General features: G+C 39.1%; 1 protein-coding gene across 1 annotated transcript; it reads left to right on the top strand.

Moving 5' to 3' along the window:
• Positions 1-767: 767 nt before the first annotated feature.
• Positions 768-26,003, top strand: ghra (growth hormone receptor a; the record flags this gene model as incomplete). The annotated part of the gene is given in 12 exon segments (NM_001329341.1): positions 768-1,097; positions 9,003-9,124; positions 18,502-18,631; positions 18,735-18,904; positions 20,043-20,221; positions 20,848-21,001; positions 21,493-21,583; positions 22,313-22,382; positions 23,046-23,266; positions 23,367-24,098; positions 25,016-25,046; positions 25,974-26,003. Coding segments are annotated over 9 exon segments (1,863 nt in total). The 5' UTR covers positions 768-1,097; positions 9,003-9,006.
• Positions 26,004-27,881: the final 1,878 nt, after the last annotated feature.

Below are 27,881 nucleotides of genomic sequence, written 5' to 3' on the forward strand. Positions count from 1 at the left end.
CAGGGCTAGGGTTAGGGTCTCCTCAGGGTTAGGGTCTCCTTAGAGTTGAAGGAGTTAGGGCCTTTTGGCTCAGGGCTAGGGTCCAACCTACATCACTGAAGCAATGGGAAGGTGTGGAGTGACAAAAGTTGCAAACCAGCAACAGGAGAGAGGCACAGAAGGCCAACAGAAGATAAAACAGGTGCCAGATGTGTCCAAGAAACAAAAATAGCAAAACCACCAATTTTTGTTGGAAATGCAGTACCCTGGTGTGTAATGGTCACATTCAAAGGCAAATAGTTTTTAAGAACTGCACACAGTGAACAGAGAAAATATGTTTGTGTGGGCAAATGTGAGTGGACAGTGTTCTGGTCTCATTTATGTTTATTCTCTTTTTTTTTGTCCTCCAGACAGATATTTGATTTTGTTTCTTGTGAAAAAAAAAGTTATGAATAAGCAAGTTGAATGTAAAATCGGTGTTTTGTTGACCCAAAGATAATAAATATAATCACCTTTAACCAAAATCAAAGACATCTTTTAAATTCTTTGCAAAAACACATTGATTCTAATGGAAGAGTGATGGTATTGGTGGTTCATGCATCCAAGGGTTAAGCCAGGTAATTTCTGCAAACAAACAGCCGATTAAAGTGTTTGTAGCTACTTCATGTAAACTCAGGCTCTTGTCAGGGAGCATGCAGCTGCTCAGCTGTGGGAGGGGTGAGTTGGGGGAGAGAGGAGGATTTTATTTTGGAGCTTTGACCCAGCAGCAGCAGGCTGTCCCCCCTCGGAGCTCCTCTCTCAGAGCAGAGCAGAGCAGAGCAGAGCTGAGCTGAGCAGAGCAAAGCAGGGCAAAGCAGGCTTGTCGGCGGTCAGACACCCCCACCCTACACACACACACTTTCTGTCCCTTCTCCCTCCTCCGCGGGGCTCGGTCGAAGGAGAACAGGACCGCGGTTCGGTGAGGTTTTTTTGTGATGGGGAAATCTGCCCGTCTGGACGCTCCGAGCCGCAGGCAGAAGCAGTGAGGCAGCAGGAGCCGCCGGAGCCGCCGAGCGCCAGATGAGCAACTTCTGAGGAGGAGTCCATCCGAGCCGCTGTCGCTCCGAACTTCGGAAGAAGTGAGTACAAGTCTCGTTTGTCTGGGGTCGTGTTCATTTGCAACTTCAACGTGTCGAAGCTTCTCAATAAATGACCTCACCCCCACCCCCTCCTCTTTTTTTTTTTTTTTGGCTGCTCGTTTTTTAAAATGTTTTCAACCACTTACATAAACATTTACATGCTCATCCTGCTGCAGGACGCAGGGAATGCACTTTATTAGTAAAAGCTCATTTGGTTGTATTTAAAGAGCCCATTTGGTTGTATTTAAATAGTCTATTTGGTTGTATTTAAAAAGCCTGTCTGAACAAAGTTCTGCAACAGGCTGCTAGGATGAAGTGACAGTCGTGAGTTGATGCATTTAGACTTTCTGCACCCTCCCTTCACATAAAACAACATGCTGATGATCAACAAAAGTCAGTGCAGAAAGTGCACACGTTGGACTAATGGGAGCTAAAAGTTTTATTAAATGCATCTGATGTTTTAATCTGTGCAGCAACAGATAAAGGTTAATGGTTTTCCATGCATGACAGGAGAAACACACTTTCACACTGTTTGGACTCATAAGCAATTCACTTTGTTTTTGTTTGTTTTGTTTTGTTTTTGGCACAGATCTTAAAGCACTGCTCATTTTGGTTTCAGCAACACTTCAAAAACCCAATCTTCTGACTTAATATGAAACGTAAGCAGCAGCAGAACACAGCTGATTTACCATGCCTCTCAGAAGTTTATTAATAAGAGCTGTGCCATACATCCAGCGTTCAATTCAGCGTCATTTTTGCGCAAATGAAAGGCGTGACATGCAGGCCGTGAGTGATTCACGCCACGGCTAAATAATCGAGTTTGTTTATTATGTTTCTGTTACCCGTATCCTCATTGTGTATCACGCTCTTTATCACTGCGTGGTTGATTGCTGTACAGTCTGAGCCATTCTCTTACCCTGCCCCATTAGAAGCATAATTAGGGATGAGCTACGCAGAGGGCCGTGTTTAATGAACACGGTTTCTGCACAAAATTGTTATTTTTCATTATTCCCCTGATTGTTGCACTGGTAAATCCTCCATGTTTGATTATTCGCTCAGCGTTTTCCTGACATGCCTCGTCTCTGCCATTGATCATCTTTATTAAAGACCTATAGTCCTTGAAGGGAAGCATGTTGCCTGTAGGCTTTCAGACTGTGATTACCTTATAGTGAGAGATGACTTCATAGTTAGAGCTATTTATGGAAATAACATTATGTGAAATCTCACAGGACCTGTTTTAGGGCTTGGAGTGTGTGTTGTTAATGACTGTCAGCTACCACCACCCCAAAAGTCCATACAGTGGTCCTCAAGATATTTTGCTAACAGGCAAACAGAGTTGACTCCAAAGATCTTCTAATATGTTTTGTGCTCAGCGTTGAGGACAATGCTCAGCTACTTCTACACCTTTTTTCATATCGGATTAAACTGAATGTTGTTTTTTGTTGCTGATAGAATACAGCTGAATATGTTTGCCTTTTGTTGCTGTGATGTGTCAAAGAGAATGAAGCTGTACGGCAGCGGGCAGCCGACGGGATGTTTTAATAGACGAGGCGAGGAGTTTTACGAGACATCAGCTCCATCAGTTTCTGTCTCAATAAAAGTACATATGTGACATTCTTTACCCTCTGACAGCTCAGCAGCACTCTGGAAACCATTAGATTTTTGCAAACCGTCCACGTTGGCCTATCTGTCAGAGGCGGTTGTCAGGCTGCGCTTGCGTGTGTCCGTCGTACAGAGAGAGATAGCGGCTTTGGGACAAATTAGAGGTACGGAACATCTATTTTGGTCCAAACAACAAGTTGGCTGATCAGATTTTTATTTTTTTATTTTTTTCATGGAGATTCTTTAACCTGGACTATCTGAGGCATACAGCTCAAAACAGATTAACTTAAAGGAATGCCTTTTTCCTGCCACTGAACATGCCAGAGATTAAAACTAGTAATGTAGTAATGTTGATTAGCTGTGGAAGCCATCCTGAACTGGACCGGCTCCAAAAGTGAATCAGTTGTAGATGTGCGTCCAATGATTACTTTCTGCACGCTTCATTAGAATCTGTCTACTGAGTCATGAGATATTTTGCTAACAGACAAACACAGCTGACTCCAACAGGTAATATTAAAGTTTTGAGCAAACATCTCAGGCAAAGAGTATCACTTGAAGTAAGTGTTGTGTGCGGCTCCCAGCTACAACTACTCCAAATATCTGTAAAACTGACTGAATTATAGCCATTTTTGTGCTTTCTAAGATGGTGGCCATCTTAAATTGGGTTAAACAGTTGTAGAGGTATATTCAGTGGTTATTTGCGAATAGATAAACCTGTCCAGTGGTTAATTAGATATTTTGCTAACAGACAAACATTTCACACCAAATATTTAATGGAAAAATTTGAAACAAAGATCTTGTGCCTTTTTTTCCACACTCATAACACATGTTGGGGATCAGTCTCAGCTACTACCCCAACAAATCTTAGCTTTAGTATCTGTTAAATTGGCTGAGTGAAATAATTAAAACTGTAGTTTAGATAACGTGCGTGAAACTTTAATTATCTGTAAGATAAATACTGACTAATTGTCCGCGTTAAGCTGGTTTAACAAGTAAAACCTGTGTTTTTGTCGGGTGAGTGTTGCGTCACCTCAGATGCGTGCAAAAACACAGGTTGGAATTCTGCAAACCATTTTTTTTATCCTTTCACAAAAATCGATATTTTAAAATCTAAGCAGTGCATATTTTTCTGTCTTCTCTGAACTCAGGCTCTTGATTGTGCTATCTGCTGTGCTTCCTCTGCATACAGCCAATATTTTTTCCCGATATCCCCCCCCCCCCGCACGTTCGCACAGACACGAGCAGGCCTTTGCAGATGTGTGACCTGATCTTCTTCCAGCGGAGGCTCTTTTTCATGCCAGTGTGCTGACTCGGACTTTTCCACACACTCTTATGAAATCAAAGCAGGAGACATTAGAGCTGTCCAGTAGCCATGTCTGAAAGGCTGAGAGCGCACGCAAACACACGTGCGCAGGTTTCAAGTGCATGCGCCTGTGCACGCATCCCCACCACAACCACTTCCACATAGGCCTGTACATGCATGCAGGAAACATACATCAAACAGGTCAATAGCTTTCAGGAGCAGATTTACTGATCCGCGTCTGAGTGACTCAGCGGCTGTGACCTGCTCCTTCGCTGGGTTTGATGAAGTGGTGCGACTTTCCAAATGTTGTTTGCTTTAAAGAATGAGGTTGACAGGGGAAAGAAAAAGGTCGAAGACCGGATATGTGGCGCTCCATGTATGCCGATGCAAAATAATCAAACATTCTCATTAAGAAATCATTCATTTAGCACCATGTTTGCAGTAATGTTCATTATTATGTTTGCCTCTGTCAATGTGTATTTGGATGTTAGACTATGAAAACTGAAGTCGTAATTTTTTTTTGGTTTGTTTTTTTTCAGCTATGTATATTGGTTTGGTCCTTTAAAATATTTTAGACCCCAGCTTGATAAAACTTCTTGACTTGTCAATATCATTTTTCCCATTCTGACAGCCAAACGTCTTCTTTTCCTAATCCTCCTCCGCTGATTTCACCCACTTAAAGTAAGATGACTTGTGGCATCGCATTCATGAGAGTTTTTATCCCACGATTATATCTGATTGCCTTGATTTGTCTGGTTTTCCTCAGACCTCAAACAACTTGGTTTTTTTTTTATAAGTAGTTCAGAGTAATTAGGGAGGTCAAATGAATTTCTTCACATTTTTTCCCCCTAATTTTTTGGGACCTCAGTAAGGTCAGGGCTCTGATCACTACGCATGACATCAGGTCAAAAGAAGAGTTTAAGAATAGAATAAAAGATATGACAAATAATGGATATTAGGGGAAACACTATTGGGAGGTATTATATTTAAATGAATGTATTAATTGACATGAAGGGTTACAGAAAAACTCTTTGATTTTATTGATTTATATTGCTGTTTTTTGCTAGTTTGAAGTTACACAAGTTTGTTTTTTTTATTTGCTTGCTGTACTTTCTTCAACAAGTCCCAACTAAATGTACAAAAAGATCATTGAAAATATGTTAAAGAGCAAGGTCGGTTAGAGCAAGCAACAATAGGGGTATTGTGTTATTAAAAATATTGCAGTACAGTTTGAATATGTTCATTTTCATGTGACACAAGTGTTTACATATCCGCTTTCTATCTAAAAACAGGTATTTACACACTTAGTTTTTGTGTTCAGGGTTTTCTTACTGTCAGATAAAACCGATTGTCAGCAGTTTATTCATTTATTTGTTCATTTCACACATTGAAACTTACCTTGAATTTCATTTAGAATTGAAATGAAAAACATTAGGAAATGATAAACTACAACAATGATGAGCAAACTAGAAATTAACTTGTTTACCTGGAGGTGCCTTGTGGAGGTGTACTGCAAAAAAATACTGCTTTGTTTCTATAAAACTGACTTATTCTGGAAGGCTACGTGAACATGAACATATTTTCTCCTACAGCTGTAATTTTGTGACATTAGCAGGGGACTTGAATGCAACTTTCACCCTAATTATATATATTTTAATACATGCTATCCTCACTTAAGCTGACATTAAGTAATACCATTAATCAATATTTAAAAACCTCCAACAATGACAAAGATCTTGAGAGGAACTTGTACCCAAATACAAAGCCCCACATGTCAGTGACGCCTTCTACAACTAAATGGGCTCTTTCAATAAAGGTACGAGTAAACTGGCACTAGTTTGAGAACTACTGAAAGGTTCTGGAACAATTTTTAAAAGCAGAAAAAATGTTTTGATAACAACCACACCCTCTCTTCAGCTTTTTGAAAAAAAAAGGGAAATGGTTGAAAAGCGGCACCAAAAAATGACTCGTGTGTAAGGGAAGGACAGAGTGGGTCTCTTTTTAGTCTTTTTGGTAAAACCTCAAACTAAACTTGCAACACTTCTCGTTGGGTGGGTGCGCGTGTTTTCATTCTGCAGTTACAGATGGAACCCACAGGGATGATCTGACCTCTGTTCTTCTAACCTTTCCTTTTTCTCTCTTTTCACCTTTATACCACCATTCCATTTATTCCAAACTCCCCCCCCCCNATTTCAAACAAACAAAGATGATTAATAGAAATTTGAGGAAACACGGGAGCAGCATGTTTCTGGCAGTGAGGTGCCAAGTTCAGATGTGTGTGTGCAGAATAATGATGTGCTCATGTTGCATGCATGTGTGTGAGTTTTAGGGCAGAGGTATAGGGAGGAGGGTTGACCACACATGTTTACCAAGGGAACCCGGGAGACCTGCAGTGAGCCTCCCTCTCCTCCGATTGGCTCCGGCAGCTCTTCCTGTGACTCTGGGAGCCTTTCATTGGCCGGTCGGGGGAGAGAAATGGGGGACAAACGTGCAGGAGATGGATATGAAGCGCCAGCTCTGCCAGGACTTTCACAAACACTTTCCCAGGATTAACATAAGGCCATATGCTGGAGGGTGGGGGCTCTTTGGCCCTCTTTCACTTGGGTTCCTCCATGACTTTAACAGAAGAGGCCATTCAGGAACAAAAAATGTGATAAGCTTGAAACTGCAGGGGAAAAAAAAAGATTTAAAAGTGCTAATTGACATAATAGAGCTGCTTCAGCTGCAGGATACGGTTGATTAATTGCAGGTTGTTAAAGCTGAGGAGTGGGGGAGGGGGGCAGCGAGGGTGTGATGGGATTTAAAGATTAAGTTGACAAGTACAGAAAATGAGTGATACATGAAGTGAGCAGAGCTTTCTCGTCAGGCCAGATGAGCCTAGAGCTTGACAGCTCTCTGCCATGAATTCTTTCATTGTATAACTTGGCCTTGTGCGGCCTCTGGACACTTGGAATTCACACACACACAAACACACACACACATGCACGCACACACACAAACACACACATGCATACTTCTGGCTGAATGTTTACAAGAAGCAGTGCCTTACTAAATTTTGCTGTGGAAAAAATACATTTTCTGAAAATCTTTTTTTGTATGTTTTCTTTATTGTTTATTGTTTCTGTTGTTTGTTTGTTTTTATTGTGCCTATTGATAAGTTTATCTGTCAGATATGCATTAAGTACAGTACGTGAAATGCAACCTGATCTCTCTTCAATTCTGACTATAAAATTAAAATAATTTGTGCAATAAAATGAAAACAGTGAATTAAAAAAAGAATGAAACAATACATTAGGACAAGCTAAAAACCTGTGCTGAAATTATAGCAACGTAAATGAAACAGGGTTAGATTGGACATAGGAGAAGAAGTAGCTTCTTACTTTAGAATACGTTAAAGTTGGGTAAAACGCTGGCAGGAACGTAACCTCCACGTTTGGGGTTGTTAGCTGCCCAGCAAACTTGTGGAGACACAGCTGTAAATAGCCGAGGGTGTGGACTGGAGGTTTGGCCTATATTTAGAGGCTGAACTTGACTTATAGATCTCATCCACCTACACCAACCTAGTGAGCAGAAAGTGTTTGTGCCCTTTTTACTACAAATATGCATATATAGATATAGATGGATATGTTTTTATCTTAATTTTACTGTGCATAGGTGCCCTAGAATGAAGATTTTGTTTGTATGTGTGGTTTTCAATCTGTTACCATCAGTAGTTCTACATTTTGCTGCTGAATCATGACACTAAAACATCCTACAGTCTCCACTACTGCTTATAATTAAGGAACTTACTTGGCACTCAGAAAACATAAATGCATTCTATATAACGGCTTAAAGAGTGAAAGACAAATAAAATAAATATTTAAATGGTTCCCAGAATTGATACAATTCTCTATTAATATTATCTCTGCTGCGCTCTTTCACTCCTCAAAGTGTTCCGGCATATAAATGCACGCTGCTTTATGTCCAGCTCCTCTGCTGTTTGGTCCACTTAACCTTGCAAATTGCTCACATTAGGTTTTTTTTGTGCCTGCCAGAACTTTTTTTTTAAGGCCCTTTTAGCTGCTATCTTAGGGAAAGTAGGCACAAAAAGAACCATCAGTGACACAAGTGCAGTAATTTACTCAGATGTGTAATAGTTAAAGTTATTAAAGCAGCATGCAAACAGGAGCACTTAATATTAGCCCTAAAAAGTACAAAAGACAGAATAATGGGGCCCCAGTAGAGTCATGGCTATTTGCAGTAAATGAAATTTCAATTTAATTGTATAGCATAACAGCTTCAATAAGAACACGTCAGCAGTTATATTTAATTTGTCAATTCAAGTATGAAAAGAAAGTCTAGCAATGTATTTTGGGGTGACTTGCTCACTGAGTGTTTATCCTAAAGGAATCCCAAAATAAGACAGAGTCAAACCTTATTTAATCGTAGTAGGTCTCAAGAAAGAACCACTATAAAATAATAAGAGTTTGCAGGGTTTTTTAAATTTTTAATTAACTGATAAAACTGTTAGTGCTTTGTCATGATTAAGTGGTCTAAAACCCTGATGCACTGTGTCATTTATTAGCTAGGGACCCAAGTTGTTTTATAATAATGATCTAATTGGGATTATTTTTTCCTCCTGTCCCATCTGTATGTGCAAGAGATGTAATGTAGAGCAAGAAGTCAAAACTAAATACATGCAAACTCAAATGAGGTCCCTGCAGAAAGCAGCCTTCGTAGGTTCAACTTTCAAACGCTGCAGAGGTAAACAAGTATGACAATTAATTATGCTCCTGTCTCGTGTTGGGTTTCATGTACACCAGCTGAAAATAAATGGCAACCGCGGTTTGTGCTCACAGTTCAACTGGAAAGACAAAACAGAGAAGAAGCTGCGTATGAGCGAAGCAGTTTTTTTTTTTTCTTTTCTCACATTTAAGCACGTTATTGTGAAGTGCAGCTGATAGTTATAATCCCGGCAGTCTCTGTTCCTCCATCTAATTCTACCCACTGTTTCTCTCCAGCATCATGGCTGTGTCACTCTCCTCCAACCTCCTGCTCTTCTTACTCGGGATTTGCTCCCTGGATTGGTCGTCTACTCCAGGATCGGCGTTCCTCGTCGACTGGGACCACATGACATCATCAGGTGAGCTGCTGCTGTCCGGGCCGTTTTCGTGTCAAGACAAACATGCGGGTGACACGGACTAATGCGAGACGACTCGTTCTCCAGACAGTTCAGTAAACTCTCCATGCTCGCTCTCTATCAAATATTAACAAATGTGATTTAGATTTTGCGCTCAGCGGGCTGTTGACACTTGTTATCGTCTCTCGTGTCAGACATCGGTTGCAGAATGCTGTGTTTGCTCGGATGCATGTGGAAAAGTTTTGTGTTGGGCAAACGCTGCCCTTTCCTGACTTGACTTGTCGAACTGGTAGGTGATCAATAGATCTAGAGTAAACATGTGGCTGGAGCTTTGCTATCAAAGTCCAGGGACAGAGTGGCGCAGGATGTTCAGCCAGCTAATCCAGTTGTCACTGAACCATTTGAAATAATTAGGTTAAAGAATGCTGTGGCTGGGACTACAAGCTGGATTTTTGTATTTTATGTAGATATAATTTACCACTTACAATCCCTAAAGCCAAAATCAGAGTGATCATATCTATCATAAACTATGTATTATCACATCATTTTAACAGCTGAGGCTTAAAGTCATAAAACTGACAGAAATCATAAACTCGTATCTTCCCCTGGTGGTCGAAGTAACTGCAACCTTGGTCAAGGAATGTCTTGTTTATTTAGAGTCCATCTTTCCTAGGGCAGCAGTTCTGACAGGGATTCTTTAAGCCTGTTCTCTTGGTGACTTTTTTAAAAATGTCTGGATTGTTTTTTGGGGTTTTTTTTTAAAAGAAAAATGCTGCTTGATTATTGTATTTTATGAAGCTTAGCTGTAATGGAAGGATAAGCAACAATTTTCTGTTCTGACCTTTAACATGTATAGACCTGGTTCAGCTGGAATAAAGTTGTTTTTTTTTTGCTTAATCTATATGTCTTAATCTATATGCTGACTTAAAATCAATATCTTCATTTCAGGCTGAAATGGTGGAAAGCCAGTCCAAGATTTAAGGACTAAATGAAGTTAATGCCAGTTTTGGTGTGGACTATAGCATGACATTTGTATTATTGGCAACATTTAGCAACAGTAACAAAGGTGTTCTTGAAAAGCCCATTCTGGGGAGCAACAGTGTGTGGATTCTTAGGTGCATTCTATCTCTGGTTTCATTGATTTGTTCTCATCACATGTAAATGATTTCTCACAGCATTCCAGTTTGCGGTGGGAACATCTGTCGGGTGTTCCCTTTGAAAAGAGCACACAAGTGTCTGGACACAACATGTCTATAAGGTTATGGACAGCTATGGCATGCCCTAAATGTTGTTAAAGTTATTAATAGGCTGGTGCAGCTGGTAGCACAGCACGATTTATGCTCTTTGTTTTCCCTGCTTGAACGTGTACAGGAAACAAAAACACTGATGTAACTGACACTTGAGGCTTTTCTGTGTTTCTATGATGTGATTCTTCAACAAAAGAAAAAATGTAATCAGAAAAAAAAACATGCATGTTGATTTATTTCAAAAGACACACTTTACTGGCATCCTTAGACAGGAAAGCAACACTTTACCAGGGAACTTCTTTTTTATTTGTGTGGCTTTAGTGAAAAACAGCTGCAGACAAACCACTGGAATCCGCTGGAGATTTCCAGCTCATCTAGTCTTTTTCTGCCAAGTTAGAGGAAACTAGAACTGTTTTATTCTCACAGAAATTTGTTTCCACCAGTATTGCAACATGGTGACTGACTAAAGTTGTTTTTTTATCTTTTTAAAAATATTTCAGTCACAGGTAGAGGTCAACAAATTAGATTATTTTTTATGTCCGATTCTAAAGCCGATCTTTGGCAGTAAGGGCAGCCAATAAGCAATATAAAAAGCCTTTTTTTGTTGTTTTTCTTACTAGATATAGCAGTTTATTTGACATAGCAATATACTGTTTTGAAAGACAAAAATCAAATGCTTGCCAGTAATTTAGTAATTAATTCCTGGGGTCCATTGTGCAAATCAGTGCTCATTTCTAGGTGTGGCAATGACAAAAATAATAAAAAAAAGGGGGGGAAAAATCCTAATTCATCTTCCAGTTGATCTTGTAGTCAGAGCCTTAGTTGTTGATCACAATTAAGTTTTGTGAAAAAATGAAATTAACATTTAGATTGTCTTTTGGCACAAATCTAATGTTATGTCTTTTACACGTTTGTGTTTGTAAAATATAATGAAGTGTAATGAAGTGTGGGAGCTTTCTGAGGGTTATGGAGCCTGTGGGCTCCTGTGAAACAAAATACGCTTTCAATAGATTCTGCTTTGGTTGTATTTACGCAGCAGATACAAAAACAAGACTGATATAACAAAACAGCCAGCTGCTAGGCAGGTCAAAAACAAATCTATAATTGTTTCAGTCCGTGTAGGCTGATCTGTGTTTCTCCTAAGCTGTTAGCGACTAACTATAATAACTTGTGCATATAAGCAACTAGTTACTGATGTTTACTTTGTACTTGTTTCATATTTTTTGCTGTAGAAGGTACCAAACTTTGTACATTTAAATCTTTTTGATCAGATCCCTGCTATGCCAGATGGTTTCCAACATGTTGGGAAAAGGTTCCAATAAAAGAAGATCACCTAATTCTAATTGTGTTCAGCCTAACAAAAACAATGCTCAAGAATAGTTCATTTGAAAGAAAAAGCCCAAACAGACTGATTGGTTTGCCTATTCTGGGATACTTCTAACAATAGCTGCTGAAAGGAAGTTTTACATTTGTCATGTTTTTAGCAGACACTGTTTTCCGTGAACGCAGGGTTCTCAAACTATGGAAGGGAGTTTGGTTCTTAGGTTAACGTTTGATCGTCAAGTAGATTGATCAGTTTGCTTTTTTATGTCAGATACTCAATCCGTTTGAAACCTTTTAGTAGAAGATGAAAAGCCACTGGTACACGCTGGGCTTTTAATGTTTGTCATAATGGTTGTAAGAAAGTTTTGTATTTTCTTGTCATGAAACGTCTGAGAACCTCTGCCTTAAAGCAGTTTGAATGGATGAATGAGGAAAGAGATTATTTATTTGGTTGCCACTAGATGGCACTCATTTTACACACTGCACCTTTAAGTGACAGAAAAATGTGAAACTATTATTCTTTAAGAACTCGCTGCAAACAAAAATGGCACAAAATCTTAAAACTTACTTAAATACAAAAGCCTTTAATGTATAATCTATTCATAAATAAAAAAAAAACCCTAAAGTCAAACTGTTTCTTGTGTCTGCTTTGTGTAAAACCACCCAGACTTTGGATTTCTGGGTAATTTTCTTCGGGATTTTGAATTTGTGTGCGTTTTCTTAACGAATTGTTACAAATATTTTCTCTTTATAGATTTTTATAAACTTTCTTAGATGCTCTAAAGCAAACATCTGAAGACTGGGTGAGGTTAAGCCATCAAACGCTTTGACTGGCCCACCTCTTTCGAGCCTCAAAATTGTTTCCAGAGCGCAGTGCAGTAATGCAGCCCTGGTTTTCCTCAACAACTGTTAAAGCATTTGTAAACACCAAGCAGCCAGTGATAGCATGAGCAAACACACTCAGCCTGGGCTATTCTCAAGCTACCAGAGTGCAACCTCCAATCCTGACAATGGCTCGTGCAAATTTACTATTGGTGAAAATAACCTTTTTTTATGTCTCCCTGACGGACCTAAAACAGTCTTCGTAGAACCCTTTTTCTCCAGCATTTTTATGTGTTGTCACAAAAGCCGCATAACAAGCCAAGAGTAGACGTTCGGAGATGCTTCCATGTAGTTAAAGGTTTACCAGAGTAATTACAGGCAGTGTTTGACTTCATCTGTCCTCGCACACTTTCATTTTTCTTTCTGTTCCTCTTCCCTGAACTCCCCTCAGAGTCTCGAGAGGATTCAACTTCATAAGCTCATAGATTGATCTCATGGAGCGAGGCTGTGTTCTTGGCGACGGAGGTGGTAACCAGTGGTAACCGTGCAGAGGTTTGGCTCTGTCGGGCTTGTCCACACGATCTACAGTTACGTCTACCTCAAAGACAGGGAATGTGTGCGAGCAGCAGAGTCTGGGATATGGTGCCTGAAGTTACAAACAGAGCGAGAAGCTTTAAAAAGTAGAAAGACGGTTTATACGCTGGTGCCGCTGCTGGGAACTGGAGACGGGTTTACAGCAAGGTTTTGTTTGGGCGTCGTAAAGCCGTTTTACAGAAATGAACTTTTTTTAATAACCTGACTGCAGCTAAACAAGTATTGATAGTTGGGTAGCTTTCTTTTTTATGATGCTCTGCAATACTACGATTGCCTCTGTGTGCATGCACTTGTTTGTCTGTCTATTAGCAAAATATTTCATAATGGAGTGGACCGATTTCAATAAAACTCCCTGAAAGCAGTCATTGGATGTGCATTGACAACTGTTAAACTTTTATAGTAACTCCAATTAAAAATGGCAGCTACAGATAATTACCTTTAGCAACCACAGAAGTGGCTGTAATTCAGTCTCTTTTATAGACACTGAGCTAAAACTTTGTGTGGTAGTAGCTGAGAGGCATGTCCAACAAATATACTGAGCTCTGGTAGATTGCACAAAGTTTCCGTTTAAAACCTTGGCACTAACTGTCTGTCTGTTAGCACAATATCTTATGAACCGGTAGATGGGTTTTAATAAAGTTTTCAGAAAACAGTAAGCTTGTTTTTCTACAGCGCCATGCCAGATACATAAATAGAAAAAAAAGCTACAGGCACATCAAAACTAACTTATAAAGGCTTTTTGCTGAGGTTTTTCATCATATAATATTTATCAGAATGACATGATTAAAACTGAACAATACCGAAGCTAAAAGTTATAATTACAGGGTTCTTGACTTATCAAGTTGAAGGTGTCCCCAAGTCATGTTGACTTATTTCGGACTTGCACCTGAATATGAGACAGCACAATTAAAAGCTAAAAAAAAATACTCAAAAATTCAAACTTCTTCTTTGCTGTAGGGCTGACGGAAGTCATAATGAGATGAAAAGAAAAAGAGAAAACGATGAGCGGAGAAAATATGCACGTCTTTGTGACCACAAGGCATTTGGGTTATAAGCCACACATCCATGCCGATTCATGTTTCTGGATGCTTGAGCCTAATAGGACATAATCGTTACAGTTCTGTGAGATTTATTAGCATTAGGGGAGATAAGCGCCGTTAAGTCAAGTTAATTTATCGCTGGGACATGAATGGGCTTACTGGGTCAGTGCACGGTTAAATAGTGTGTGTTTGACTTCAAAGCGACGAGCGCGGTTGTCCTCCTGTGATCCTGTATTGTTTTTTTGGCAATAAAGGCAGGATGCATTCACAGAATTAAACAATGGCACTTTGAAATTCTCCGCCTGTTTTTATTTGGAAGGTGTAACTTTAGTGTCCCTGAGTTTTGTGTGTGGAGCTGCGTGTGCGTGTTGATGGTTATTTATAACACTTGTTGACATACATTAATTGTATCATGTTGCAGCCGTTCACTTTTTTTCCTCCCCCCTTTATTCCGGCCTGCTTCACGTCCTCTGCCGCTCTGAAAATTACTCTCCTAACTTTGCATCCAACCTGCAGTTTTTAAGCATTCCTCCTTCACTTTTCCAGATTTTATTCTGTGCCTCCTTCCGTCTCGTCTCTTCCCAGACCTGCTCTTTGTTGTTTTACACATCCTGTTGTGCACGTTACTTAAGGAAGATAAAAGAAGCTGTGTGCTGCATGCATCATAACATTTCTCCCAGTTTGCAGGAGAAAAAGCATGTGTGTGTGTGTGTGAGCAGGCTGTGTGTCTGTGGACGGGCTGCGGTGCAGGAATGTAGTGCAGGACAAGGCTGTTTCAGACCAGCACAGTGTCAGTTTGTGCGGCCAGTTGTTCCATCTGTTACAAACAGACACATGGATGCAAACATCTGGCATGGCTTATGCAACATCAGTCCAAACTGGTGCTGAACAACAACACCAAATATGTCTAATATTTACATTTCTGTTTGAAGCAGCGCCTGCCTGCCTGTTGCTTCTTGGCATACGGAACAAATGCCAGCTGATTACCAATAAAACATCACTGCAGAAAAAAAGCTAAATAAACATTTAGTCATATTAAACAATTCACACAAATTTGTGGCTTTCATTTAAGGTGAAGCAGTGATGTTGGTATTTAATATATATGAGCTTGGTTAACAGCTTTTTATTTATTTGTTTTCAATTTTCTCATTTTATTTCTGTTTAGAATACTTTTTAACATTATTTTTTTATTGGATCACATTTTTACTCATTTAACATCCCAGAACAGTGCCACTGAGCAAAATCACAAACAATACTTTAAAATAAAATAAAAAATATAGGGGAAATATATTTTAGTTGCATAAAAAAATAAAAGAGCATGGTCAATGCCTCCTGTGTGCCTCAACACATATGGAAATACAGTAAATAAAACTGACAACAACAGTAAAAATGTAAATGTTGCTTTCAAAAGTCTATAAAACAAAACAGCTTGATGCTTCTCAGCATCTCCAATAAAATGTGTCACTAAATAATTAAAAAGAAATGCTGTGTATAAATCCCTAAAGCTGAAATGCAGGTTAGATTATTGAAAAAAAAAAAAAAATTCTGTTGGAAAATCTTTCCAACAGATCCAATTTTGAATTCATTGTAAACAAGATCCTGCACAAACGCAGTGTGCTTTTCCAGAGGTGTTGAAATGAAATCAAATCAGATCCTCTGGTTTTAATCTCTGACTGGGCAACCATTTTTTTTACTATTTGGAGCTTTGTTTCATCCGATACTTGTTTCTTATTCAGTGACAGATTTGTTCTTGATGACTTGTCTCATCGACTTCATGCTTGCTCACATTTAGTTCAATCTTTTATACATTCAGTCATGACATTTGCTTTCTTTTTTTTTGTTGCTTTCTCTTGCATCTCCTCTTTTTTCAGCATCCTCTTCAAGGATGACAAACTGTTAGTGTTAACTCATTTCTGCTAATGAGGTGGAAAAGCTGGTAATTCTTATTATCATAGCCTCATTTTGCTCCTCATTAGAGTCAAACATTTCACAATAGAGTGACTAATCTAAGTCCAGATTGCCACCTTCCTCACCTTTTAGGGCTGTTTACCAGTTGGTGTGAAGGCTGAGTGGCTAATTTAGGCCTCCTACTAGATTTTAAGTGTTAATGGCCAAAGTAGACATGGAGATGCATGGTTTCCCAGCTCCTCTGCATGGCTTGATGACGGGTAGATGTGATGCTAAGAGCTGTTTATCAGTCTGAGCAGCCCACAAAACTCACAAGGACACGTAGAAGCATATGGACAGACAGGATAAGAGAGTGCATGCACACACTCACGCGTATACACACACACACACTCATGAACAAAATTAGTGTTGTTCCTACAGCCAAAGGCTTTCAGCCGCAAATCATTTAATGGTAGTGGACAGAATTCTGCTTCCTATAACAGAAACTGTGTTAGTTACCTATTACTGCATGGAGGCAACAGTTTGTATAGCTTTGCAAGACAGAGTTTTATAGAACTGCCTTTAAAATAAAGCTTTTGCATGAAAACAACAACAACTATCAGACACTGGTTCTGGTATAGTGGGCTAGTTTCAACATGCATAATTACAGTTTGATGCTCTAAAAGAGACAAGCCAGTGTGAGACATTGTTTTGGGTTCAAGTCTTGGGGAGAACTAGAGTTAGAGGATAACTTTAAAAAGAGAGTGGTACTGGAAACGTATGCAAGTCACTCCAGGTGTTTCTACACAACCTTTCACTCCTCCTTACACACTTCAGATCTGACCCAACATTCAGCCAAGCTGAAGAATGTAAACGGGTTTTGAAAAACATGTGGTACCTTTTGACCCGTGGCCTCTCACAGGTCAACTTTCAAAACACAGTGTGTTTGCCTTGGAATATCTCCCCTTACGTGTCAACAACAGCTGTAACATGAATGCCTCACAATTTTATTTTTTTTTAAACATTCATGTTAATATTTGTAGCAAATGATGATAGTATTCACATGTGAAAAACACTGAGTGAGATTTTTTGTTTTTCTTTAGAAAAGTACGGTTCAGTTGTGTGACCTAAAAGTTGTCTGTCATCAGGCAGGTAAACCCTAAACCACACAATGCATATAAACACTTTCACTTATTGTTCAATCGGACCTGTCTGGCTATAGCATTAAGGAGTCTGTTGCATACAATACATACTCCTGCAGAAACCACTTTGATGGTGGCAGCTGGAATTTGTAGGAAGGGGGAGGGAAGCTGAGTTGAAAAGGAAAGCTCTTGGAACCATGACAGCACACCAAAGATGAAGGGAAGGAAGGTGGGAACTCTGTGTGGAGCAGCAGAGAATTATGAGGTTATACTGGCATTGAACTGAACGTTGGACAAGTAATGAAAACACTGATTTGATTACGCAGATTGTTTGGTTGTGACGGCTGCAGACTGAAATGTGTCTCGATGTTCCGTTGGGATCTATAAAGGGAGATTTAGCAGTGTTTGAATAAATCTTTTGCTTTGTTTTATGTGGATTTCCAAAAAAAAAAAAAAAAAGGGGGGCGATAAAATTCTTCTCCAGCAGGTCTTTATATTTTTGTTGATGTTCTGGGTTTGTTTGTGATTTATAGCGCAGCCCGCAGTGAGAAGAAAGAACAGAGGGAGCGAGCAGAACAGGAATCAATGATACGTTCAGCTGATTATTTATTGTTGCACCAAACTCCAGAACTCTGTGCTGGATGAGAAACTGGCCTCTTGTGAGGAGGAGGTGGGGAGGAGGGACGAGGTGCCAAGGGAGAGTTGGAAAGGGCTGAGTCAGGACGTCTGGGTCTGTGTGGATAGATCTAAAGGGTGGTGACTGAAACTTGATGCGACTCGTGATTCAGCATTTCTTTTTTGTCCTACGCATTTACGTAGAGATTCATGGTTAGCACAAGTATATGTCCCCTGCAAGTGATCCTTACCGTCTAACAGCAGATTATTACTGTTTAATGCCTTACATCAATTACAGGCAGGCCATACCCTCCATCACTGTAATTATGTAATTCCAATGCTTATGCAAAATGTATGTGCAAGTACAGAAAAATTAACATATACAAGAAGGGATGGTGAATTACAGCTAATATATATGCAGTAGAACAGTCTGAATTTGTGGGTGTTATGAAAAATTACACATAATGTCCAAGCTATCACCCAGAGCATTTTATTCAATTTTTTATTGTTGCTCTGTTGCATCCTTTTTCACTCTGAGGGATCGCCAAGCTAAATCTGTCGTCAAATTGATGTATTACACAATTGTAACGCTGAACAATTTAAGCTCCAACAGGATTTGATGGATGTTACAAGAGGTGAATGATACAGCCTGAGTTCTTCTCTTCATATTATTCCTAATATTTCCATTTCTCTTGCTGTCTGACTTTCAGCTCCCGACGAGCCGCATTTCACCGAGTGCATATCAAGAGACCAGGTGACGTTTCGTTGTTGGTGGAGTCCAGGCACCTTCCACAACCTGTCTTCTCCTGGAGCACTCAGAGTTTTCTACCTGAAGAAAGAGTGAGCCTAACCTCAGCACATTATGTGTGCATGGTAGGTGTGTTGAACCTACCGTGGACCTTTGCTTCACAATAACTTTTTGTCTCTTTCTCTAATCCTTCAGTATCTTCAGCAGTGAGTGGAAGGAATGTCCCGAGTATAACAGTCTGAACAGGGAGTGCTTCTTTGACGCAAACCACACGTCCGCCTGGACCACCTACTGCTTGGAGCTTCGCGGCCAAAACAACATCACCTATTTTAATGAAGATGACTGTTTCACAGTGGAAAATATTGGTTAGTACGATTTGTGTAAGTCTAATTATCGCAAAGAGTCAGTTTGTCCCATTAAAACTGAGGACACAGTTTGGCAAGCAAACTCTTGAGTCAAACCTTTAACTTTTAAAACCTGTTGATGAATCTGGTGTCATTATCTAAGTCTCCAATATCTAAAGTTTTGCAGGTAACGTTTTTAGTCAGAAAGATCCTACTTTGTATGAATAAGAGACAAAGTTAAAGTACTTAGAGCAAGCTTCTTTTTGTGTCTCAGTAAAGATAAAGGCAAATACCAGAACTTCTGGAATTTCATGTTGTAAACATACAAATCAAAAGCAGTTGTTTGAAGGCAGTAAAAGAAGATGTGCTTGTCGGATGTCTGACGGCCAGTGTTTATCTAAATGAAAACCAGATTTGCCAAACTGGACAAAAAGTGCGCGATTGCAAATCACTGACAGAGTTTTATTGGGACAGTCAAGTTCTGCAGGTGAGGCTCCAAAATCACACTGATCAATGAAAACTGGTGCTATCAGCTAGTTTCAATAATATGCAAAGCAGTCTTTTAGGATCGGGGGAAGACGGAATTTAATTGTGGTCAAGGGCAGCCAGCTTTAAAATGTCACTTTTAGGCTGTATGTATCAGTTTAAAATAAAATAAATGAAATAAAAATAAAACAAAACTTGACGAGCTGCAAAAATGTTTTGCCACCACTGGAACTGCTTGATTCCAAGTTCTTTGTCATAATTAGCTACTATAGTCCTATATTCTGTTGACAGACCTCAGTGCTTTTTGATACTTTATTTTAGTACTAGTGCCACCACTAGTCTAATGTTTTTATTTGTTTGTTAAAAAATTTTAGTTTGTTAAAAAAAAAAAAGTCAGAGCCTTTGCCTTTTTAATGCTTTATCAATTTTGCTAAATCTTCTTTGCACCTGTCTTGTGCCAAAATAAAATACTGTACACAAAATACATTGTATAATAGTTTACACTGAAGGTATGTTTGTAAGCTTGTATATTGTGAAATGCAACATTAAGCCCATATATTTCATTGCGTAATAAACTGATAAGTGCTAAGAGCCACTTCACCAAGACAAAGGGTGAAAATAGCTACATGTTTTCATTCTGTTTACATGTGAGATTTTTGGTTTTTTTTGACAGTGCGTCCTGACCCACCCGTGGCTCTAAACTGGACCCTGCTGAATGTAAGTCCCTCTGGACTTAGTTACGATGTCATCATCAGCTGGGATTCCCCGCCCTCCGCAGACGTTCATGCGGGCTGGATGCGACTTGAGTATGAAATCCAGTACAGAGAAAGAAATGGCACAACCTGGGAAGCAGTAAGTCCTTTTTCCCATTTTCTTTCTATTAGAGAAGCGCTTTCAAACTGCTCTAAAATGGTCCTTGTACACCCATAGGCTCACACAAATGAAAACACTTTCATACCCTTTCAAAAGTAAATTGTTGGTAGGTCATAGAGACAGATTGTTATGTTTCCTTTCTCCTCCCTAAACTCCCTCATGGACTCTTGGAGCTGAAATGTAATTTAGCTCAGTTGGCGAGGCTGCAGAAGCCAGAGCAAGACCCTCTGAGAAAACAGAGCCGCGCTGAAGGAAGTGAAGGGAGGGATCTGTAGGTCAGAGGCCATGGGACCTTGTACAGCCTCATTTAGTACTGCCTGGCCACCCCGCTTGACAAATGCAGTCCTTTAAATAGTTCCAGATCCCTTAGTCATAACAACATGTTTTCTACCGTGTGAATCCGAAATACACCAACCACCTTTGGAAAGGTCACAGTTAAAGGTGCTGAAAATAAACACGGACCTCTTGACACCCTTTATACCTTCAGCTAGCTTTAATATTTACTGTGCAGCTGCTTTTGAAAGAGCTGAGTGTTTATTTAAAATGCAGCAAGACTATGTATGCTTATTTTATTTAACGCTAATTCATAACCCTGTCACCTTCAGTTGGAGAAGCAGCCGCACACTCAGCAGACGATCTACGGACTGCACACTGGAAAAGAGTATGAAGTGCACATCCGCTCCAGGATGCACGCCTTTGTTAAGTTTGGCGAGTTTAGTGACTCTGTCTCCATTAAAGTGACAGGGATTCCCCGCAAAGGTAAGGTGGCAATGGTTACTGATTGGATCATCTCATAAACCCTTTTCACACATCGATTGGGTGTTATTGACATAACTAGGATGGCCTCATTGAGGCGTCGTTTGTCTGCTTTTGGTACGTCACACATGCCAGACAGAGGCAGTCCAGCGTCTCATTGATTTGAGTAAACACACAACATGCTGGAATTGCAGAATCAGCTGCATTATTGGTTAGTGTAATGTGGTGCACATGCTGCACACTAATTCAGCTCTGTGACTACCTCTGGTGCATATCAACAGTGCATCAGCTTTGACTACTCATTCTGCCTTTGTGGTACCAAAAGGAACACAAAAAAATGAGCAGATGAAGGGGTATCAAGTCCAACTTTGGGATGTGATGTATGAAAAGGGCTTTAGTGAAATGCAACAATAATGTTACTTGTTTCAGTTCATGCAATGAAAATGGTTCAAATTTGAAAACTGCAGTTACATATATGTTTTTTTGGTTTTTAGATTCTGCTGTCCCGCTTACTCTGGTACTTACTTTTGGGATTGTGGGTATCCTCATACTCATCATGATGATCATTGTTTCTCAGCAGCAGAGGTAGGATCATTGACTTTCTGTCTCTTTGTTACTTTCAAGGGGTCCAAAGCATATTGCATGTCCAACAGTGAAAGTTTTGGCATAAAATTTTGTGTAACTGACAGCAACACACAAGTTTTATCACTGCCCAGATTTGGTTAATATTTTGGTTTTGTGCAGTTTTAACCCTAAGTTCTGAAATGGAGAGAATAACAAACTAAATTTTGGGAACCCGCAAAAATTTGATTTTATAACTTTTGAACTCAGGCTCATAAATTATGTGGTAAAAACAGGGTCTTCTGAGCAGCAGAGTAGCATCGTAAAAGTCAAAATGATTAATGGTCACAAAATAAGGAAAAAAAGCTGACATACTACTGTCAAGTTCTGATGTCAATTTTCTCCTTGTGTATTGTAACTACAAAAATGTGTTAAAGAGAATGCTTGAGGTCAAATTAAAATGTTGCAGACCAAGAAAGCTTATGGATTGCAAATTCAAAGCCCCCAGTTTGTCTGTAAACAAGATGATCAGAGAATCTTTCAGAAAAATGTTTAAACCAAAACTTAAAAAAAAAATCTACTTCCTGACAATAAAAAGTGTTCATTAGGTGTTATTACTGGTTTATTCTTTTTTTTAATTTGGGCTCTTTTATGAGCTTTCTAGATCAATGGAAAAATGTAGCCATCTTTAATTTAGTTTTTTTTTTTAAATCAAATAAACCACGATCACATTGTAATCTTCTGCCTTTTCAGATTGATGATGATTCTGTTGCCACCTGTTCCTGCACCCAAAATCAAAGGCATCGACTCAGAGTTGCTGAAGGTATCTTCATTTTTATTTTTATTTTTTTTATATATCTTATCCTTTATTTTTGTTCATGTAAGCATTTATTCTGAAACCCAGCTTTAGAAACATTTGCATGGGTGTTTAGGCTGGTGGTTCTCTAACAAAATGGGTTTTTCTTTTATACATTTGAGATATTTCAGAACACTGTCCACTCTGACATAATTTATTCAGTGAACTGAAGTGTTTTGCATCTTTCAAGTTTACCACAGTGTTTCTTTTGTAACCACTCTTAAAAATAAAAAAGGTTATACATTATTTATGTCCATTACAGACTTATTTACATCATAAAAATCCAGCCCGAGTGAAATTGAAAACACTAGGAGTTTAGAGCTGACAACATTTCTTTGTGCATTGTTATTCAATAAAGTGATTACATAAAGTGTTGCATAACATTTTTTGTTTCCAGCGTTGTAATTTTGATCAAAAACAGACTTGTGTGTCCACGTGGCTCATTTGGTTTAGGCATGTAAGGCCACATAATCATCACGCTACCCAATGTTGCGCTCCCAGTCACTGTCTGCTGTTTCGTAATTACCGTGTAACATACAGTGTTGGGTTTGCAGCTGATAGATTTAAGTAATTGCATGACAATGATCTGAAGATAAGAAGTTTAAAACATTTTGTTTTGTTTACATACAGAAGGGGAAACTCGAGGAGTTGGATTTTATCCTGAATGGTGGAGGTATAGGCGGTCTGCCAACTTATGCAACAGATTTCTACCAGGATGAGCCCTGGGTAGAGTTCATTGAAGTAAATGAAGAGGATGGAGAATGTGGGGAGAAGGAGGACAGCCAGGGTTCAGACACCCAGAGGCTCCTTGGGCTCCCTCACAGGAATGTTGGATGCTTCAGCACAATCAGGTAAAACAAAAACTCTTTGGTGAATTGTTTTAATGCTGCCAAGTTTCTCCACAGATTTCAATTTCTCTTCTCCTTCTTTTTGCCATACTTTCTCCCCCAGCCACCCCGCCGATGACTCAGGCCGGGCCAGCTGTTACGAAACAGATCTGTTGGAACAAGACACCCAAATGCTGATGGCCTCTCTTCTGCCAGGCCAACCGGAGGACGATGAAGCCTCCATGGATGCTGGAGAAAAGGCCCCAGCCTCAGAGGCAGGTGAAAGCCCTCTTGTCCAAACTCAGGCTGAAGGACCCCAGACTTGGATCAATACAGATTTATATGCCCAGGTCAGCAATGTGATGCCCACTGGGGGAGTGGTGCTGTCTCCTGGCCAGCAACCCAGAATCCAGGAGAACACCTCAGCCTCAGAAGAAAGGAAAGACACTGAGATACAGAAGCCAAAAGAGCCTCAGTTGAAGCTTCTTGTAGTGCATCCAAATGGAAGTGGTTACACCACTGAGAGCAATGCCCGGCAGATCAGCACTCCCCCCAGCTCTCCCATGCCCGAGGAGGGGTACCAAACCATTCACCCCCAACCAATGGAGACCAAATCTACAGCGCCAACAGAAGCCAATCAGTCCCCGTACATTCTTCCTGACTCTCCTCAGCCCCAACTCTTTGCCCCTGTTGCAGACTACACAGTGGTACAGGAGCTGGACACTCATCAAAGTCTGCTCCTCAACCCACCACCTCCCCAGGCCCCCCCTCCCTGCCTACCACAGCATCCCCTCAAAGCTCCTTTGCCTGTAGGATACATTACCCCAGACCTGCTGGGGAACCTCTCACCCTGAAACGACAGCACCGTCAGACTTATCTTTTCGGTGTAAGGCTTAGAGTTGTTCACCCGGATTCCTGCTGAAAACCAAAATCAAATATATATATATATATATAAACTACAACAACTTTGAGACACACTGGACAGATGAGTGTGAGTGTGTGTTTTCAGCAGATGCTTAGGTGGGATACATGAAGCTGCACACCCTTTTATAAACACTTCTACAGCAACTAAATTCCTTAAACAATGAGGAAACAGAAAAAAGGCAACATTACAAACCAAATGTTCAAGTTGTTCTTCTTTTTCAACGTGACTGTAATAGGTCATAAAAACAATCAGGTTTGTTGTAAACTGTCTTAGGCTTCCTTACATCTCTGGCTGATTGTGTGCAGAGCAAGTCTTAATCTTATAACGTAATTTTTCACCACACAGACCTCTGATGTGGACAGCACGGGCCCTGCAGAGGTGTATTGCCACTCACATTTATAGCCTTGAGTTTTCTATCTCACCACCCTATTAGAACTTAGAGATATTAGTATCAGTACTTAGAGATATATTTTTTATACAAGAAAACTCAAAGTGTTAAACAAAACTATGCAGATTTGTTTCACTGGCTGTTTTTTTTTAAGATGTCCATGTTTTCAACATTAAAAGGCCAAACTTAGGTTGTATGATGTTAGAACATTTCTCTGTAAGTTACACATTTAATGGAAGTAATTGAAAAATAAGGACACATACAAGAACAGTTGCGCAGTTGGGAAAGAACAAAATGGCAACATTAAACCAAAGTCTCTCAGCCAACCCCTTATATGATGTCTTCTTATGTGGAAAATCTATAAAAAAGATGCAAGAGGGGGCACATAAAAAAAGGGAAATAAAAAACACAAAAAATGAATTCTTAAAATGATTGGAATATATATTCAAAATGTTTTTATACACACACACACACACACATACACACAGTTTCACCCTAAAATGTGTTATATTAACAACACTTCCAGCAGTGAAGTGCGGCTCCTTCAGTGTGAGGAAGGATTGAGCTCAGACGCTCTCACAGCTGGGGGTTGCTCTGTCGAACATTCAGCAGTACCAAGTGCCTCGCTCAAAGGTACACCACTTCAGTCGTTAAACAAAAGGGACAAGTGGACCTGTATCACCCACTCGCAACATATGGCTTTCTCTTTAGGAGTTGTGTTCTTCTTGATTTGTATTGTTATTGCAGGGAAAGCAACTGGAATAAGTTGAAAGACTGTGAACGTGTATAATGGATGCTATTAGCCAACACATACTTAGTATTTGCCACATACACTGTTTAAATACTTGTGCCTATTTAAGTATTATTGCCTTGCTTTTAGTATTATGGTACTAGGCTCATGAGTTGAGTTTGTGCATTCATGCATTGTTGTGCACAAACAGTTTTTGCTGTTAAAATATGCACAACACAGAAACATTCAAGTATCCGTGTACAGTTTCACACAATATGTATTAAACATTCCCCTTAAAGTGATAATTCAGATGTTTTGAAGTAATATTTTGGAGATAAAGGTTAAACAAAATAAACCTATAAACAAAAGTTAAACAGACATGAACATTTAATATCTTACCTGTTGCAAATAGATTGCTATAAGCAAGTGCAAATAGCAGCTAGCAGTAGCAGTTCCAGCAGGAATATCATAATATTTCTGACAGAATACTCTGTAACACTAAATTGGTGGCTATAAGGGTTTCTCAAAAGCGTTCACATGAATCATTATGAAGTTTTGTAAAAATAGAGTTTTAAGACAATGTTTTTTTTTAGTTTTTTTTTTACTTTGCATACAGTACAAGCCGTTAGCTTGAATTAAACTCTATTTTTCCAAACTGACGTTGTTCATAAAAATAAAGTAAGATGTGAATTGTTCATAATCTTTCCACTGAACTCCACTTCAAAGAATTTGAACTATTGCTTTAACTGCGTACTTTACCTAACATTACCATCCTTATATAATCATAAGATTTGACAACCCCAAAGAAGCGCCAAAATGGCAAGTCTGACACCAAAATGTATGTAATTAGGCATGTGTCCCTAATTACTGTGCCCCCATACATTTCTTAGAATAACTTATTTTCGGGCATTATTTATAGAGAATTTATTATGTAATCAGATTATTTAGCATCCTTACCTTGTAGCCTGTTCTTTGTTTCTTACAGTATAGCTTTTTATGAGTGGCAGGAGTGCAAAGAAGACCTTTTAAAAAGGTTTTAAGCTCCTCGTGTTTTAATTTTCAGTGCTGCGTCACCAAGATTTGATAATATGCTTGTCACAAACAGGTTAACTTTGCTTAATATGTGTTATAAGCTGTCTAAGCCAATAGCGCCTGTCTTATATGCATGGTTTTGTGATACGACACAATATATTTTTATACAAACTGGTACATAACTGAATCAAAGGCATTGCTGCTGATTGATATCAAGATAGTGTCCACGTGAACTTTTCAAATTGAACAAAACATGCTTAACAGGGAAAAGAATCCAGCTTATGAGCCTGTTTTGGGGTTCTTTCTGGAGATAAATAGGCTAATTGGTTGGAATAAAAAAAATGTCTTTCATGTCACACAGCAAACACAGACAAAGCAAGTGCCATGCAATGACAGTTTTAAAATGTGAATCTGATAATCTGTGTCCTTTCTCTTTTTTGTCTTTGTCTTTTTTACGGGAAAAAAAGAAAATAAAGTTAGTGCTCTGTTGCTGCTGCCTAATGTGGATAATACCAGCAAGTTATTGCTGTCGCAGAATGTCTTAATATATTCACTTCTAGTGCTGAAAAATTACAAGTATATATTTTTATGTCATTAGTGATACGAGTCACAATGCGTTGCTGCTTGGAAGCATGTTTCTTTCTTCTGTTTTTTTATACTCAGCCTTACTGAGGTGGGAAGGATCCAGTCAAGGGTGTGCAGAAGTCTCTGTGTTTTGCATCAGTGTATATGTTTTTGTGTTTTAAAAAAAATGTGTGGAAAATGGGGAAAGTGTGATTTGATTTCATTGTTAGTCAGTTTCATTACACAACGGACAATTTTGGTTCCCATGGGAAAATCTTTCTTTTGTTTGTTTGTTTGGGGGGGAAAAAAGATAAAAAGATGACAAACTGAAGGAGACAATCGTTGAGGCTCTTAGATGACTGTGAATGTGTAACTGGAATAGGAAACATGATCATAAAACTGAGGAAAAAGTTTGAAACAGTGTAATATTGACAGTGAGATGAAGAAACAGGGAGGTGCTTTTTTTTTATTCAAGCTAATTGTACAGATGTTTACTTCATTGATTTGTTTTGTGCCAGTTCACTGCGAACCTTTCATAATGTAGTGTCAAAATGGCAAAGTGTTATTTGAAGCTTACGAGGACACTTTAGAGGAAGCTCTTTGTACACATACAGTATAAATATATATATATTTGATGTTTGAAGTAGCAGTCAGATTTTGTACATCGAATGAAATCAAATGTGTGATTTACATGTTGCTATAAAACAGCATTTCTGGTCAGCACAATAATCAGACTTCATTATGAATAAGCTTCAATTTTCTTATACAGAGTTTATGTTTATAGAAGGTATTTTACACTAACAGATTTCTAGAATGAAGTATTGTAATGCGAGTATTTAATGTTTGCTATGGAATGTCAAATCTTATAAACCTTTCAGAATATATGTGATGTGAAATATTACGACGTTTCTGTTCTTTCTCACTTAGTGATTTCAGCTTTTTGACAGAGGTGAGTTATTTTTTTAGCAATGTGTTCTGACTTGCAGCCTCTCTCTGTCTT

Source organism: Kryptolebias marmoratus, linkage group LG1 (assembly GCF_001649575.2).
Source record: "Kryptolebias marmoratus isolate JLee-2015 linkage group LG1, ASM164957v2, whole genome shotgun sequence".
Lineage (NCBI taxonomy): Eukaryota > Metazoa > Chordata > Actinopteri > Cyprinodontiformes > Rivulidae > Kryptolebias > Kryptolebias marmoratus.